Genomic DNA, 18644 nt, shown 5'->3' with positions numbered 1-18644 from the left:
TCCATTCCCACTTTACGACCCATCAGCTCAACTTCTAGGGTCGGAGAATCTCAGTTTAAATCGAAGTGGGGAGAAATTTAAAAATTATATTCACTGTCACGCCCTATTGTATATATTGCTCCCAAATGTTTAATTATATTAAAGAATTTTCGATATTAAAATTTAAATTTTTAGAAATTTGGTTGGGATGACGAACTCAAATATTAATAATTTTTAAAAAAAAATTGGGCCTAATAAATAAATATAAAATATAACTCTTTTAAAATTAAATATCTAACAATATTTATTTAATTGTTTCTCAAATAAAATTACAGACACTAAAATAAATATTTTAAAATTACAAACATCAAATGTAATTAAAATTAATTTCTAACCAAAAATTAATTTCTTGATCTTCTACCGTCGGCCGTGATTGGGCGGTGGAGACACTTCCGACTAAAGACGCCGCCCAAAAATTCCGTCAAATGACGTCATTTCAGAAAAGTTTCCACAAGACAAACACCCAAGAACTCCAGATAACTGTCACCGGCGAGCCGTCGGGCACGGCGGCGCCGGAGCTAAGCGTGATCCCTGGGTATTCCGTCGCTCCCTGCTTGTTGACTTTGAACTCTGCTCCGACTCTCAAATTCTCCCTCTTGGTATTCCAGAACAAGATCTTGAACCGGACCGCCGTCGCCAAATCCAGCCGGAAAATCGCCGACCCATTCCGGGAAACCGCCTTCCAATCCACTCCACGGGCTTCGATGGTCTCGTTTCTGAACGCCTTCTTGCCACGGCCCTGGTGGAATCCGGGCACTGTCACGTTGCCCAGCGGCCGCCCTCCGACGAGAGTGAGGTTGAGATTGAGAGAGTCGTAGAAGACTGATTTGTCTTTGTTCTGGTTTTTGAGGCGCAGATCGAAGGAGACGGTGGAATTTAAGGGCGAATTTAGGGATTGATTTAAGGCTGGAATGTAAAAAGATTCGATCGAGCATTTGGGTTTGCGGGTTCGAAGGCTGAGCCATAAGAACAGAGCAGCGAAGCCGGAAGTTAAGATGAAGCTGAAACAACACCGGCAGCAGCCGCCGGATTCCGTCATGTAAGGCGGCGAACGGAGAAAAGGGATCCGGTGGGAAGGAGGAAGAAGAAGAAGACGAAGAAATGGGAAGTCGAGAACAGGGGGAGTACAATAATGTTGTGTGGGTAGCAAAAGCGAGGTGGGACGGGATGGGACCGACCACAAGAAGACAAAACTCAGTGGAGGAGTACAAAAACTTACCAATTTAAATAAATAAATTATGTATAGTTAACGTGCTCGATGTCACAACCATAGTATGAAGAGAGTAGGTTGTGACCCTCACACCATGACAAGTAAAGAGACGCCCCATCCGGCCATATGCGGGCCAACATAGAAGAATGTCATGATGCGATCGAGGAGGACGATGCATCATCTAACACACCACCAAGCAAAGTGGGTATTAAAGATATATATTGAGACATAAGCATAACAGAGACATCAGCATAGACATGAACGACAAGATAGGCTTGTTGAAGGGCCAGGTAGGGCCCTAGGCCTTAATCTCAAAAGTCAGGGTTTCGGAAGGAATTTGGCATGCGGTTCGGGAGTTAAGTCCGTCCATATGAAATATGAATGCTCGCCAAAATCATGTCTACACCTGGTAGAATGAAAATGACTCAAAATGTACTATAGGGGTACCATGGTATTAGCTCTCCACCACCCCTGGGCCCTGTGGTCTAAGTGAGCTACCCTGTGGCACATACGTGTGTCACAGTGTGGGCGAGCGTGTCGAGACGAGTATCTCGGGCGACTTCCTTTGAAATGGGTTTTTGAAGGACAGTACCGGACGACACGGGTGTGCCGGTATTGCGCCCTAGCCCGCGTGTTGGAGGTTGCTACATACACCCGCTATCCGGGACGGTATCCGTAAATGACTCGGCATGGGCACGGGAGGGCCTATGCCTCGATAGAACCCAGATGGATGGATGTTCGGGAAGTCCCGATGAGATGAACGACACGCGGGCCCATTCTCGATGGCATGACCGAATGAGTTATGATGGCCGACAACATCCCGAGACTCGGGATGGCGCCAAGACATATGGACCCTATCGATGGGGATCAAGATGACAAGATGAGATGCGACGTTATATTGAGAAACCTTGGCCCGAGTAGAGGCAAGGTCGAGCCGAATGAGTTGGTCTAGCGTAGAGGCAAGTCGGATGTGTCGCAGATGATTGAACATACACGCACAGGCGACGTATGTGGTTGAACAAGCTTGGATTCTGCACAAGCGATGTTCGATTGGCGAAGACAAACCTCGCCTAAGGACCGACGAAGCCACAAAGCTGAGGTGAAAAATACATATGAGGCTTAATTCCCCTTAAGGCTAGTCGTGAGCGTGTATAGATCACGACGCCGCACGGTCAAGAAGGTAGGACCGTGACACTGGACCCACCAGCCACGAACCGTGTAGGATCGTGTTTGGGTTGAAGAGGAAGTGGGGATAGATTATTCCTCATTAACTAAATGGGGATGAGGACTGAGATTGGATTCTCCAGCCATCAATTGTGTAGGATTGTATTTTGATTGAAGAGGAAGCAGAGATAGATTATTCCTCGTTAACTAAATGATGACGAGGATGAAGATTGCATTCTCGAGCCACCAATTGTATAGGATCGTGTTTTGGTTGAAGAGAAAGCGAGGATAGACTATTCCTCATTAACTAAATGGTGATGATAATGTAGATTGCATTCTCCTGACACCAACCACGTAGGATCGTGTTTTGATGGAAGAGGAAGCTTATCCATCATTGGTCTACCCCGTGCACATCTCTAGTTACAATCAACTCTTAGATGTAACAATAACATGAAAAGTCGTAGTAATATTTGAATTTTAATTCTTGTTTCGTACATTTATCACACGATACTATTTCTGGTCTCAGTTTTCATTTAAAAGATACATTTGTGTTTGAAGTAATTTTTTAAATCACTATTGTCTTTGGTTTTTTTAGGAAATATTTTAATTTTATGCATCAAATTGTAAATAAACATTTGTAATATTTCTTGTATTTAATATTTTTTTAGTGGTGGGGCATCTATTTAATAAGTGAGAAGGAAGTGGTCAAAAAACAACAAATTGAAAAGTTAATGACGTCATACTTATTCTGGTTGATGATGTAATAATATCATTCATTCATAAACTATTAAAAAAAGTAATTTTTATTTTCGGTCAAATAATTTTTTTTAAAAAAATTGAAGTTTTTTTTTCTTTAAATTAACTAATCTATTAAAAATAATTAGTATATATTTCTAATCAAAATTCCAAATGAACAAAATAACTGACAACGATAACTTCATTTCAATAAGAACATTGGTTTGTTCGAACTAACCCAACAAAAAAACATGGTCAAGATAACAACATTAATATCTATATGAAAAGGAACAATAAACAATATTGAATTAACTAGTAAAGAAATGAACTTCCCTCTACTCCTACCGTTCTCCAGCTTAGTAAGACAGCTTGGTAAGACGATTGCTTCCAAACTAGTTTAGAAAGAACCAAATTTCGCCGTGAAAAAAAAAAAATAAATAAGAACATTTTTTTTTCTTACACAAGTCGCGTGTTTGCACCAGCGCAAACGCATCTAAATGGTTCGCACAAGAGATAGGGAGATGTTTCATTCATCGTCTTTGTAAGGGTACTCTTCGGGGATTTGCTTCAACAATTTTACTTGTAATTCGAAGCTGTCATCTCCTCTCAGCATGTCACGTAGCCATGTTACTTCGATTTTCATTGACACCTAACCCCAACACCACACCACAATCATAAAAAATGACAAAAATTCATGCTTTCATCCATGAAATTAAATGACAAGTTTAGTTCTTATACTTTCAGTTCTATTTCATCATCGAACTTAAAAAAGTGACTACTATAACATAAAACAAAAAAAAAAAAAAAACAAAAAAAAATTATCTTAATTTTTCATAAAGAAGAAATGAAGGAAACAAATTGTGAAAAAGAATAGAATCCCAAATAACATTTTAGCCGTGTTAGCGTGTCTTTATCCAGACACACGTCTAACACCATAACACTTTTGACACTTGTTGAAAACGTATTAGACACTTGTTAGTCTAATAAATGTGTTAGATACCAGTTCTACAACGTTAATACACACCCGGCATTTGCTAGACACGTATAAAAGACAATGTAAAACGCCTAAAAATGATATATATTTTAATAAATGCATTCATGTGTCGTCATCATGTCCTAGATTTTAAAATATAATGTATCCGCATGACCGTGTTTTATATCAATATTTGTGCTTCTCAAAAGAATAATAAGTAAGCTAAGATTAAAGAAGAAGAGAACTCACCATCTCAAGGGCTCCTCTAATGACTCCACTTAAGATGTTGCAGTAATGTAGACCCTGGCAAGTATCAGGAAGCTCAACAAAGTCCACTAATGGATTGTCCTCAAGAACAATGCTGCAGCATGTGCCTTCAGCATCCCAGTTGGTTACCGTTGCATTCACTCCCAAAAACATTTTTAAACCGATCTATTACAAAAGGAAGGAAAAAAAAAAAAACATTCTAAATAAACCGGTAGGTTTGTAATATCTTAGATAGATGGTCTAACGTACGTTTTCGAGAAAATAAGTTAATATCCCCGCACTTCAAAAGGCTTTAAACTAACATTTAGAATGGGTCAACAGCTGCCAGCAGATATTGACTGTTTTTGCCCGTTACGTATCACTGTCAACCTCACGATTTTAAAACGCGTCTATTAGGGAGAGATTTTCACACCCTTGTAAGGAATGTTTCGTTCCCCTCTCCAACCGATGTGGGATCTCACAATCCACCCCCTTGGGAGGCCCAACGTTCTCGCTGGCACATTGCCCGGTGACTGGCTCTGATACCATTGTAATAGTCCAAGCCCGATATTGTCCGTTTTGACAATTTTAAAACGTGTCTACTATGGAGAAGGTCTAGCACTACTCTGACCAATGCCTCGCACCATCCGGTGATTGGCTCTGATACCATTTGTAACAGTCCAAGCACACAACTAGCAAATATTGTCCGTTTTGCTTATTACGTATTGCTGTCAGCCTCACGGTTTTAAAATGCGACTGTTAAGAAGAAGTTTCCATACTCTTGTAAGGAATATTTTGTTCCCTCTCCAACCAATATGGAATCTCACACAGATAAACACAAAAATGCTCACTAAAGAGCACTATGACTACCTAACATATCTACCCTCCCCTTGACAGAGCCCAAACAAAAACTATTTTTGACTGCTGTTAAAAAATAAGGACCACACTCATAGGTTAAATGCACCAAGCGTCTAACATTCTTATCAAAACCATGCATATAAGAGAAATCCCGTTTCATAATTAAGCCATGTCCTGAGATCCAATGGTATAAAAAATTCAAATGGACATGAACAGACCCACTCTAGCTAACTGCAAAAAGCCTGTTGCATCAGAGTTTTTAACACTGTACTCGAAACCTACACCTCAATTGCAGGTCATGCCAAAAGTAGCAGCGTTCATATGGACAAGGAAAACGAAATGGCTTCGATAGGACCAACCTAATGAGACCACGCTAGAGACTTCCTGAACCGAATAGGGTTTAGATACCAATATGAATATGGGACAATCAAGTCACGATTGGGAGATGACAAGGTGTAACAGCCCAGACCCACCGCTAGCCGATATTGTCCGCTTTAGCCCGTTACGTAATAGCGTTAACCTCACGATTTTAAAACGCGTCTTCTAGGGAGAGGGTCTAGCCCTACTCCAACCAGTGTCTCGCACCATCCGGTGACTGGTTTTAATACCATTTATAACAGCCCAAGCTCACTGTTAGCAAAGATTATCCGTTGTGGCCCGTTATGTATCACCGTCAGTCTCACGGTTTTAAAACGCGTCTACTAGGGAGAGGTTTCCATACCCTTATAAGGAATATTTTCCCCTCTCCAACCGACGTGAGATCTCAAAATCTGGGATCTCAAAAGCTAGTTCAACAACCTCACGATGGCTTTCAGAGAGAATAAAATACTTTGGCACATGTATTAAACTACAACCTACCTTTGCAATCACGTCAGCTGTCTCTTTGAAGTCCACACATCTAGAGATATTAGATTTTGCTAGAAACTCATCAATCAGCCTGATTCCAATATTGTAACCCCTGAAAAACAATTGACAAAACAGTAAGATCACTGAATCTAATGCGTGTGTTATCACAAGGACATTAAGTTTAAGCACAAAAGAATTTTTAATATTTCATCAAAATGAACTTAGGAAGAACCGTAAAAGATAATATGCTTAGTGTTTACCCACCATTTGCATGCACACTATTTCTTTTTTCATGAAAAACCAACTTTCTTGCAGAAGATGAAAGATCGAAATACGAAAAGAGATACAAAAATTAAAAAACACCCGATCGAATAGAAGAATATAATTCTCATGCACAATTTTTTTGTTCACCGGACAACCTTTTGACACTACAATATTTGGTTATCAAGAAACTCGTGTAATTTTATTCTCCGTAAGTGGCCACTATAAAGTTTGCACCTATTCTCCCAAAGTTCCTTAATTTTTTCACATGCCCCAACACATCTAAGCCAATCATTGGTGGTTCTCATGCACCTTATTTCAAAATCTCAAACCAAAATTCAAGCAAATTTCATAACAATGAAAAGAAGTAAGCTTCTGCAGAACTGCTATGGTAGGAATTTTCATAATGTTATTAAATTCATTCAAGTTTAAATACTCGGTATACTACAGAGGTGTGAGATCCCACATCGGTTGGGGAGAAGAACAAAACATTCTTTGTATGGGTGTGTGAAAACCTCTCCCTAGCAGACGTGTTTTGAAATCTTGAGGGAAACCCGAAAGGGAAAGCCTAAAGAGAACATGATTTGCTAGCGATGGGCTTCACTATTACAAATGGTATTAGAACTAGACACGAGGCGATGTGCCAACGAGGAGGCTGAGCCTCAAAGGGGGTGGACACGAGGCGGAGTGCTAACAAGGACATTGGGCTTCGAAGAGGGTGGATTGGAGGACCCACATCGATTGGAGAAGGAAACAAATGCCTGCAAAGATGCTTGCCCCAAAAGGGGTGGATTGTGAGATCCCACATCGGTTGGAGAGGAGAACGAAACATTCTTATAAGGGTGTGGAAATCTCCCCTAGCATACGTGTTTTAAAAACCTTGAGAGGAAGCCCGAAAGGAAAAACTCAAAGAGGACAATTATCTGCTAGCGGTGGGCTTGGGATGTTACAAGAGGTAAGATTTTTTTTTGTATGCACTTCCTTTAATTTCCTTTGCCTTCCGAGGTCATACATTGATGAGAGCCAATGAACAACCAAAGAAATAACAAAGCAAAGACACAACGAAACAGCTAATTCAGACAAAAAAAACAAGTCATCAGTGGACAAAGCAGAATTCCAAGTTATGAAAAAAGAGACTGAATAATAAAGCACGTGAAGTGAATAAAGATTACATCTGATCGAGCTGTTTGTTAACCTCCTCAACCTCCTCCAGATCTGTAAGCAATTGACGGACGGTTGCTCCATAAGTCAAGGTAAACAGCTCCGCATTCTGCATCAATTCAACTTTAGCTTCTTATCAATGGAAGATGACTCAAAAACAGAAACGAAATCGAAGACCTAAAAATGTGTTTTCTCATCGATGACCATTACACACACATCTTGATCATGTACAGACTTACCACTTCGGATCACCTGATCAAATTCCTCACCACTTCCCTCGCATTTGTTTAAAATTCCTCAGAACCCAAACAACAGGAACAATTAAGAGAGAGAGAGAATGGAAGTTTAGAAGCTTACCACTCGCTCAACGCTAGCGAAGATTGCATCACCAGATCGAGGACCAGCGGTAGGCATGATTGATATGAATTCAAAGGAACGTTTAGGTAGACGCTTTGCTGGTTGCCGCTACATAAGTGAAGAAACTTAGAGTTAGTTTTGTTGATTGTGGGCTGAATGACCTAAATCGCCTTCGTAGCTCGAGATCAAAGCTTTGGGCCTTCCAAAGTGTTTATAGATCGATATCAAATTGGGATTTCATTACATCTTTACAGCAAATTGATTCGATCCTGACGAAGGAATATATTAAAACGTATTTGAGTTGAGTCCGGAAACTTACAGTTCCGGCGATCGAAGACGGAAGCTGATACCGGGAGTGAGGAGTGTGGCCGACGCCGACGGTAATGGCGGTTCCAATATGCTAAGTGGATGAAAACCGTGTGAGAGCAAAGAATAGTTTCTAACTGCTTCTCTCGCGAAATGCGTGATACTATTTGGAGCGTGTCAATTACTATTATAAACAATATTTCGTTCTTCTTCTACTGATGTGAGATTTCACAATCTACCCATTCAGGTCTTAACGTCCTTATTCGTACATTGTCTTATGTCCACCCCTTTGGAGCTCAGCCTTCTCGCTGGCACATCGATTAGTGTTTGACTCTAATATCATTTGTAACAACTCAAATTCATCAAGATATCGTCATTTTTAGACTTTTGTATCTGAACCCAATAACTAATATTTAGTATGAATTTATAAATATTTAGTAAATATTTGATTAAGTTATAAATTTAAATTTAATTTTTTAATATGAATTTATTTTAAATTAACATCTAAGTAAATGTAAAATATATAAATGAACTGAAATATTTAATAACTAATAAATATTTAAAATAATTAAAAATTATTATCTATACTAATACCATATTCTTAATAAATATTTAAAATAATATATTTTGTGACATAAATTATTAATAATTATAATATTATTTAAAATCATTGCCACCATTAAAAGTATTATATAAATTATTTATATAATCATTGTTTCACATTAATTTTTGTATCCATTTATATAAATAATGTTGATTTTATTCATTTTTTTCAAATGAATTTTAATTTTTATTCTTATAATTAAAAAAAATAAAAATAAATAAATAAATATATATATATATATATATATATATATATAAAAGGTTTCTGGAATCTCCCATAAACCGGAGGAAGTTATCCAAATGGTGGCTTGCAAGCCAAGAACCGCCATTGAATTCGTTTATTCCTCCAAATCCCATCCCTCAAAATTGGCAATTGAACCCTATAAATTCACCTCTTTGTCGTCCCTAATCCTTCGTCTTCCAGTTTTTCTTTCAAAGCTCTTTTTTCCCATCTCGTTGCGCTCTTTCTTCATCTCAAGGTATGATTCCTGACTTTTCGTTTTTTCAAGGATGTTCGGAGTTGGTGTTTGTTCAATTCTTTGATGTTCCGTCTTTATTGTGTCGATCTGGGAGTTGTTGCTTTTCTGTTGCTCTTGAATTCGTTTTTAGGAGTGTTTTTGCGGATTGATTTTGGATTTCTTCGAGTTTCTCCGATTTCAGAACATCTGATTATCTATCTTTCTCCAAGAAGCGGTTGAATTTGTATTCGTTTTCGATACACGGCTTACGTTGCTGTGTTTTCTTAATTCTACTGTTTTCATGTTCGTCGTTAGATCCTGCAGAGAATTCTCTCGATCTACAGTTTCGTTTCCGCAAATAGGAACTTGATTTTTGATCTTGGCTTTTATATATTCGGATCGATTAGAGGTTCTAAACTAATAGGAAGGATCCAAGAAGTGATAAAAAGGGCTGATTGGTTAAAAAAATTGAATTGAGAAGTTAGGATTTTGAAATTTCTGGCTTGGTCCTGTGCTCGAGTTCTTCTAATTCATCGTTTTTAGTGGTCTTTTCGCTTATGGTTTGGTTCTTGAGCTACTTATGATCTGATTGGATAAAAAAAATTGAATCGAGAACTTAATATTTTGAAATTTCCTTCTAAGTTGAAGATTTCTAGCTTGGTCCTGTACTTGGTTCTTCTAATTCATCGTTTTTAGTAGATTGTTCGCTTATGGATTTGGTTCTTGAGCTATTTATGATTTGATTGGATAAAAAAATTGAATTGAGAAGTTAATATTTTGAAATTTCCTTCTAATTTGAAGATTTCTAGCTTGGTCCTGTTCTCGATTATGATGGATTTGGTTCTTGAGCTGTTTATCATGTCACCTGATTCAATCCATATATTTTCCAATGATTTTCAATAGAACTTTGATTGCTGTGTTAACAGATGCAAATCTTTGTAAAAACTCTAACCGGCAAAACAATCACCCTCGAGGTGGAAAGCTCAGATACAATTGACAATGTTAAGGCTAAGATTCAAGATAAAGAGGGAATTCCACCCGACCAACAAAGGCTTATCTTTGCTGGTAAGCAACTTGAGGATGGCCGAACGCTGGCCGATTACAATATCCAAAAGGAATCTACACTCCATTTGGTGCTTCGACTTCGCGGTGGGATGCAAATATTTGTGAAGACCCTTACTGGCAAAACCATCACCCTTGAGGTGGAAAGTTCTGACACAATTGACAATGTCAAGGCTAAAATCCAAGATAAGGAGGGTATCCCGCCTGATCAACAGAGACTAATTTTCGCTGGTAAGCAGCTCGAAGATGGTCGAACTCTTGCCGATTACAATATTCAGAAGGAATCTACTCTGCATTTGGTTCTTCGACTTCGTGGGGGTATGCAAATTTTTGTTAAAACTTTGACTGGAAAAACAATTACATTGGAGGTAGAAAGTTCAGATACCATCGACAATGTGAAAGCTAAGATCCAAGACAAGGAGGGCATTCCACCAGACCAACAGCGGTTGATCTTTGCTGGTAAGCAGCTCGAAGATGGTCGAACTCTTGCTGATTACAACATTCAAAAGGAGTCGACGTTGCATTTGGTGCTCCGATTGCGCGGTGGAATGCAGATTTTCGTGAAGACATTAACGGGGAAGACGATCACATTGGAGGTCGAAAGCTCGGATACGATCGACAACGTGAAGGCGAAGATTCAAGACAAGGAGGGCATTCCACCAGACCAGCAGCGTTTGATCTTTGCTGGTAAGCAACTGGAAGATGGTAGGACTCTAGCAGATTACAACATCCAAAAGGAGTCGACGTTGCACTTAGTGCTACGACTGCGCGGTGGAATGCAGATCTTCGTGAAGACGTTAACAGGGAAGACAATCACATTGGAGGTTGAGAGCTCGGACACGATCGACAACGTGAAGGCGAAGATTCAAGACAAAGAGGGGATTCCTCCAGACCAACAAAGGCTGATCTTTGCCGGAAAACAATTGGAGGATGGTAGAACTTTGGCTGATTACAATATTCAGAAAGAGTCCACCCTCCACCTTGTTCTCCGCCTGCGCGGTGGCTCTTAGGGTGGCTCCGCCCTGTTATTGCTGGACTTGTGGTTTCCCTTGGCCCCTTCTGAATGGTTTTAATAAGTCAGAACTCATTTTTTTTCTTTTATTTCTTTTATTTCAGCGTCTGTTATATATAAATAATAATATGCTGTTTGTTGCAATGGCCTAACGGGCCATGTTAAAAACGGCTTCTAAAATGAATGTATTATTATGAATTTTTAAATTAATATTTTGGTTAAATATCTTTTCTTTTGTAAATATTCTTTAATAATTTCAATGTATATTTTTCTCTTTTTAAATAAATATTATATATATTTTATTATTTTTAATTTTTTTTAACAGTTAAATAGTGCATAAAAAAATTATTTTGAGTTAAAAACAACCAATTTAAAAATAATATGTTGGCAATTAAAATACAAATTATTGCGTCATTTTTCCTTTCTTTTATTTAAATAATTATATAAAATGTAAAATAAAAAAAAATTTAATTAATAAATAAATTCCTTCAACCAATAAAATAATAAAAAAATAATGTTTCCAAATATGAAAAGATCTATTTTTTAATTAATATATAAAATGCACCTAGATATTAAATTAATTAATAGAATGCAAAAAAATTAATTTTATTTTAAAGTTTTAAGGTATTTAATATATTTAAAGTAAGAATAATTTTTATTAATTTAGCCATGGAATCTGTTATATATTTTTTATGAATTAAAATTTTAATTTAATTAAATGTAAATTAATTTAATTAAGGAACATGGCAGATCTGAAAATACAGCTACAATACAGGGCATTTCCAAAATGTTATGGGCACATAAAACCGAACCGGAGAAGCCGTTCGAACCGCTTTAAGTAGTTAAGTCAGAGGTGTAAACGGCGTCGTATATTGGTCGGTCTTCCGCCTTCCTCTTCGTTATTGTTTGTTTTGTTCATTCTGATCGGCGATCTTCACTTCTGAAGCGCCAATTTCTGGGTATTGTTCGTCATCGCGTTTGATGTCGTTTTTAATCATAATTGTTGTGTGCCAGAAGTTTGATCTGTTTGAAGATGTTTTGTTTGCAATTGTTTTAAGCGATTGAATTTTTGGTCATAGGTGTATAGAAGTTGGAAGTTGGAAGATGGAGGAATTTATTGTGGCAGTTCTCTCGATGCTGCTTGTTTTTGCGTTGGTTCCTCTGTTTCTGTGGAGACGCTATCAGGACTCCCACTCAGATCATGCACATGAAGATGAGGATCAGGTGTGGTTTTGGAGGCTCGGTCAGGGTTTATTTATTTGTTTCTTTTGTATTGAAATGCTATTGCTGAGGTTATCAATCTGTTTGGAAGAAAGGTTATCGGGGTTTTTACTTGGTTGTTGGAATTTGTCAGGTTCCTCAGAGAGAAACTGTGGTTCGGGCCACTGCTGGTGGCCGTCGAATGCGTCGGAGACCTGCTACGGCTGCTAGTTCGTCGAATGCTGGGCCATCTCTGGAAGGTTTGCATCAATTAGCATTCTGTGTTCCGAGATTTTTTTTGTTTAGTTTTAATTGTATTATTCTGTTATGTAATTCTGTGACACAATTGTGAGGGGGTATCTGAGATCCCACATCGGTCTGAGAGAGGAGTGAAACATTCCGTATAAGAATGTGGAAACCTATTCCTCGCAGACGCCTTTTAAAACCGTAAACATAACGGGTCAAAGCTGTGGGCTTGGACTATTGCAAATGGTATCAGAGCCAGACATCGGGTGGTGTGCAGTGAGGACGCTGGACCCCTAAATGGGGTGGATTGTAAGATCCCACATCGGTTGGAGAGAGGAACGAAACATTTCTTATAAAGATGTGAAAACCTCTCTCTAGTAGACACGTTTTATTCGATTGTTGACATTCACCGTTAAAAATATCCAAAATGACCGAAGATTGTACACAAGGGAAATAGTATACAAACTGGGATAACAAATAGCTAAAGGGAGATCACTTTACCTAACTGTCTACCCAAACCATATCTGTTACTCTTGTATGGTATTTTCTCAATCACAAACATTTATGGTATGTTTAACATAACATTCTGTAGTTGCTTGTATTTTATATTTAGGTTATCCGATATAGTGTACACATTTGGTATGAGATAGTCAATCTTTATCAAGTAATGAAGAAAATGTACTAATGAAGGAGAGAGAAATTGAGGGTTGTCGACCCTTCGGTTTGGAATATGAAGGTTTTATATGATTATTGTAATAAGTATCCAAGATGGAAGATGTTGGGAGTGCTTTGGTATAATCAAATGTGGTCTTTTAAATTAGGAATTCATTGTGGAAACTCTAACAATTATTCCTGATGATTCTGGAACAGAAAGTGCGGATGGAAGTGATGAAGAAATGGCGGATGAATACAGTGAAGGTAGAGTGTCAAAGAAGAAAGAAAAGAAGCGACAGGAGCGCGAGGCACAGAGACAGGTAACGTATGTGAAGTTTTGACATATTTATGGAGACAGGACTATAATATTAGGAGAACCAGTTCGAAGTCTATTTTTCTGAAATTGTTGATGTTGAAAGTTGAGATTGTTGACGAACTGCATCTTTGTGTGTTGAAAACCGAGTCGTATATATGATTTCACTATACTTGAAAGAATGCAGATGTCTTAGGTTCTTATCTTCACTGTGTGGCTCTTATAGTTTTCTTTTCTTCATCATATTTTCTTACATTTTGTTCTCTTTTATACTCTATTGGTTAACTGTATATTAGTAAAAATGATTGTTTTGAAGGCCGAACAAGCTTCCCGTGACTCAAGGTGGACAAAACAAGACCGTTATGCAGAAATGCGGAGGAAGAAGGATGAGGAACATGAGGAGCAGGAACGGTTACTGGTTAGTTAATCAACCACCCTGTCTTTCGAGAACTCTGATGTAGACACGTGCGAGGTAGGCTGGAGCTTCTGTGGTTGAATGGTGATGGTCTCCTTTCTTTGTTTAGGAAGAAGAAGCCAAGGCACGGAAGGCCAAGGAGGAAGAGGCTGCTTCACTTGAGTTTGAGAAGTGGAAAGGGGAGTTTTCAGTTGATGCTGAAGGTACGACGGAAGCTGATGTCGAAGGCAGAAATCAAGATTTGCTCTCTGCATTTGTGGAGTATATAAAGGTGAAGTCTGTCATGTTCTAATGATTCAGTATTTCACCTTATAGGAATCTTAACGTATTCTTGTTCGTATTTTAGTATAGGTTGGGAATAAGATCTGCCCATGGACTACTAAACCCGACTATTCTTTGTTAAAGCTGTTTAATCTACGCTTTCCTTGCTGCTCTATACCTGAAGCCCTTTTTATGTTCCTCTACAGAATCATAAATGTGTCCCATTGGAAGAACTTGCTGCAGAATTTAAATTAAGAACTCAGGTAACCTAGATAATGGTTGTTGTATGTAATGCATTCAAGGTTTAGTTGCGGTCGTAGTTGTTGTTATTTCTTCAAAAGAAATCGAAAAAATAATCAGAGTCGAGAAGAATGATTTTCTGTTCTTTGACTGACTTTGAATTAGGTCTTCGTTTTGTCGTCACCATTTTTATGCAAATATTACACCTCTATTTATGTCGCACTACATTTCGTTAATGCAGGAATGTATTAATCGGATCACCTCCCTCGAGAGTATGGGTACGACTCTTTTCATTTTTCTCTCTCTTGTCGAATGCATTTCATCCTAGGTTCGTGTCTGTCATAAGTTCTTGCAAGCGTCTACCATCGTGAACTTTCAATTATGATATCACAAGAAACGTTACCGATGATTCTGATCGAAGAAACGCACGAATTTTACAGGCCGACTCTCTGGTGTTATGGATGATAGAGGAAAATACATATACATATCAAAGGATGAAATGCAAGCAGTTGCTGACTACATCAAGCGCCAAGGAAGGGTTAGCATTTCACATTTAGCTAGTAAGTCCAACCAGTTTATTGATTTGGAACCAAAAGCCCAATTGGTCGAGGAGATCAATGTTGAGGAGGTAACTGTCTCTTAATATACTTGTTAATTTTGGATAGAAATGTTACATGAAATAATCATAATCATAATCATAATCAACTAGTATATAATTTACCCAATGATCGTTCACGTTGATTGCGGGTGGCTGTCGATATTCTCCTTCTCTACGCAGGTTCTTGAGCTGTTCTTGTTATATTATTTTTCATGTCCTGCATTTAAGTTCGGATTCATCTCATTCCTAGAAATAGAAGATGATCCATGGGTTGGACATTTAGTCGTGTGATGTATGGAAATAGGAATCAACAGAAACTTCTCTTGAGTGAGGCAAATTGTTGATCATCACCATGATTGTCTTTATGCTGCATAGGATCGGACGAAGTGATTCGAACATTTTTTTAGAGGACAAAATAGTTGTTACGAGTTAAAGATTCGCCATGGTAGTAGGATTCATGAAAACAAATAAATAGATGTTTTAGGTCCGAAGTCGGGACCTTTAGGTGAGGTTAATACGAAAAATCCTTGATGTCCCTTGAGTCTAGGTCTTGGGGTGGGTGTGGGTGCCTCCGGGTATAGGGAAACAAAGCACCGATCCTGGTTACTAAAGGTTAGTCTTCGAGTCTAAGTTTTATATGTTTGTCATGTTTAGAGTCTCTGAAAACTAGAATCACCCTTCCACCAGATATGATCATGAACACCGTCGTGTCCGAGGCTTGGAAGGTCTGTATTACCTGATGGGGAAGACAATTGGGACCGACCCGAGATTCGATCCGCGATTACCGAAAAAGCAGCATATCTGTGATCTCTTTTACTAAGAACTTGAGGAACCTCAACCCAAAGGAAGGAGATGGACTCCCTTCAAACTTCAGTCATAGTTTGGAGTGGGAGTGTACGTAGGGTGGGTAGTAAGGTAAGGAGGCCACTGGAGAGGAAGCCAAACGGCCTATTAAGCGTGCTGCTTGTCACAATTGTATTCTTGTGGTGTGGTAGTGGGACAACGATTATACGATATTTGTTCTAACCCAACGAACAAGTCAGCTACAAGAAATTCAGACGTCGCGGACAACGTCGGCATATGTTTAGGCCTTGAGTCATGTTTGCGAGAAATGTTTAAGAAAACGTGAGTGATTAAATACATTTGAAAATGATTTGAAAGAATTGAAGAAAGCAACGTTATATGACTCTAAACAAATAAAGGAACATCATGACTTAAATAACATATAATTCAGGGTAAGAAAAAGTGACAACCAGTCATATCCCCCTATAATACATTTTAGGGCATCTTAGTCCTTATTGATTTTGGTGAATTAGTAAATACCTATCTAAGATGAAAGCATGTAAAAAGGGTTTGGAACGGATATGTGGCTATAAACAACACTTCCTGAACAACTGTGACCGTATCATCCAACGTGCGGCCTTAGACAATAAGCCTTGGACAAGCATGACCGTGCCCTTGTCTTAACAAGTCAATCTTGTTTGAAAAATGATTATCGAGTTGGAATGGTTTATACATAAAGGTGTGGAGCACGACTCTATAATCTTTAAACCTAACCGGGTATCTTTCTCTATTCCCTTCCCTTATTGTTCTTCAGTTTTGTGAGGTTTTCATTAAACTTTGGCCTACAAAAACCCTTCGCCATTTGTCCTTAAGCTGCCATTAATTGCTTTATAAAGCTGCATCAAAAGGGTTAAAGGGTTGAGGAAGACCCAGTTTCCATCTCTGCTGATATATATATATATATATAGCCATCTACTTTTTGGGGCTTTGATAACAAATTATTAACTTTACTTTCCATTTGTGATCTCACTCAATTTTTATGAAGGTGTTGTTGCAGAAAGCGATGATCTGAAGCAAAAAGGTTTCAAATTGGAGACTCTTTTGGTATGTATATTGATATTTGATGGATATTCGAAAGTTTGATATTCTAAGATACCAATTATCATTCTAAAAGTTGATCGTTTCATTGTTAGCGCTACAAAATGTACGTCATTTGTATACAATTTTTACAAATAGAAGTCCAATTGGAGTATGCAAATTTAAAACCTCTAGCCTCGAAGAAAAATATATATTAATTATTGTAGAGTTATGCTCTTATGTACGTATTCGTTCGTATTTGTCAACGTTTCTAGAATGATTAAAGTAAACCTCTATATTTTGGTTAAAGTAAAAACATTTGCTTCATGTACTTGGAATAAGTTTAAAAGCGGCAACATCGTAGTCTCTATAAAAAAAAAATATATATATATATATGTATATATATTTCTTAACTTTATACCTAGATCAAATGGACTTAACTTTTATAGATGGATAGTAATATCTTAATCGATTTGACTATATTTGGGTCGGTAAAAAAGAAAAAAAAAATTACTAGAATGAAAATTGGTTAGAGATTTGGATGTCTCAATCTACACGGATTTCTATAAAATGGATTTAAGTGATAACTCTAAGTTCTAAATTCCCTTTCTTAGGGAAAAGTGTTATCGCAATAGATTCTTAGGGAAAAGTGTTACCGCAATAGATCCTTATGGAAAAGTGTTACTAAATTTATACATTCGGCTAGTTCATATATGATTACAGGTCGAACAAAAACAAAATACTTTTTCTTGGTAAGTGTGATCCACCGGACATAAATCCATTTTTTTTTACTTTTTCAGGTGGTATCGAGATGCCATTGTGTCAGGATATCTTATCCATCTCTCCAGGAAAATATATATCTCCAGAAAATATTTTGAGTTCAATCTTTTGTTTTTTTTTCTTTTTTTTCTCCACTCGGACCAATCCGCCTACTCGGCTTCTTATACTTAAAGTTAGTCGTGTAGCTACTCCAATGATACTATTGTTCCGTACCATTATGGAAGAAGATTCAGGTAAAATATGCACTTCCTCGGGAATGAAAAAAAATGGATCCACTTTCATTTGTATTTGGTATTTTGGCTCGGTAAAAAAACAAATTCTAAATTAATATATGATCTAATGGCACAGGCGAACATATGTATTGGGAATGAAATAAATAAGTGTCACATATGGACCTATTTTTTTGCAATTCTGTATGACAATAGAACGAACATAGAACGAACATTCGATAGACGGCCAAAGATGGAAGGAAATGTTGGCGTGGAGTTTCTTTCGATATTCCCTAAACAAATTAGCTAGGTGCTCCTACCCAACAAGATGACTACACTACAACTGCAGAATCCAATCCAAGACAATTGCCTAAGAAATGAGAAGCTGGTGATGGTTTTGTTGGCTAATAGAAGCAATTCTAGTTCTAATCAGACCACTACTTCGCCTCCAACCTCTGCTCCATCTCCCACCTTCTCCTGCACCTGCAAATGATCACCTGCAGCGGAAGTCAATCCATCTCCACCGCCTACCAGGGAAGAGTCTCCGTCTCCGCCTGCAGGGACGGTTGAGATTAAC

The 18644-nt window shown here is 38.0% G+C and overlaps 4 protein-coding genes across 7 annotated transcripts; 2 read left to right on the top strand and 2 right to left on the bottom strand.

Annotated features, from left to right (window-relative positions):
* Positions 1-381: 381 nt before the first annotated feature.
* Positions 382-1170, bottom strand: LOC111476935 (protein NDR1-like). Its single transcript, XM_023120813.1, has one exon. The coding sequence runs from the start codon at positions 1076-1078 to the stop codon at positions 476-478; it is 603 nt and encodes a 200-aa protein (XP_022976581.1). The 5' UTR covers positions 1079-1170; the 3' UTR covers positions 382-475.
* Positions 1171-3402: 2232 nt separating this feature from the next.
* On the bottom strand, positions 3403-8294 carry LOC111476937 (trafficking protein particle complex subunit 3-like). The gene is made up of 6 exons (XM_023120816.1): positions 8170-8294; positions 7851-7958; positions 7505-7602; positions 6084-6183; positions 4371-4553; positions 3403-3797 (listed from the first exon to the last, which is right to left on the bottom strand). Exons 2-6 carry the CDS (start codon positions 7905-7907, stop codon positions 3675-3677), a joined length of 561 nt encoding a protein of 186 aa, XP_022976584.1. The 5' UTR covers positions 7908-7958; positions 8170-8294; the 3' UTR covers positions 3403-3674.
* Positions 8295-9040: 746 nt separating this feature from the next.
* Positions 9041-11501, top strand: LOC111476894 (polyubiquitin 4). The gene is made up of 2 exons (XM_023120756.1): positions 9041-9238; positions 10144-11501. Exon 2 carries the CDS (start codon positions 10144-10146, stop codon positions 11287-11289), a length of 1146 nt encoding a protein of 381 aa, XP_022976524.1. The 5' UTR covers positions 9041-9238; the 3' UTR covers positions 11290-11501.
* A 662-nt stretch (positions 11502-12163) lies between these two features.
* On the top strand, positions 12164-17259 carry LOC111476911 (DDRGK domain-containing protein 1-like). 4 transcript variants are annotated; one of them, XM_023120780.1, is made up of 11 exons: positions 12164-12250; positions 12371-12515; positions 12646-12751; positions 13608-13711; positions 14021-14122; positions 14229-14390; positions 14587-14643; positions 14862-14898; positions 15061-15248; positions 17047-17100; positions 17140-17259. In XM_023120780.1, exons 2-10 carry the CDS (start codon positions 12396-12398, stop codon positions 17071-17073), a joined length of 903 nt encoding a protein of 300 aa, XP_022976548.1. In that variant the 5' UTR covers positions 12164-12250; positions 12371-12395; the 3' UTR covers positions 17074-17100; positions 17140-17259. The 4 variants fall into 4 exon arrangements, with proteins under 4 accessions (XP_022976548.1, XP_022976550.1, XP_022976546.1 ...); XM_023120782.1 differs by having other exon boundaries at positions 17059-17259; XM_023120778.1 differs by having other exon boundaries at positions 17047-17259.
* The last annotated feature ends 1385 nt before the right edge of the window (positions 17260-18644 follow it).

The sequence above is a fragment of the Cucurbita maxima genome, unplaced genomic scaffold (assembly GCF_002738345.1).
Source record: "Cucurbita maxima cultivar Rimu unplaced genomic scaffold, Cmax_1.0 Cma_Scf00003, whole genome shotgun sequence".
NCBI lineage: Eukaryota > Viridiplantae > Streptophyta > Magnoliopsida > Cucurbitales > Cucurbitaceae > Cucurbita > Cucurbita maxima.
The sequence above is the reverse complement of the archived record's forward strand: the minus strand, read 5'-3'. Positions and strand labels throughout refer to the sequence as shown.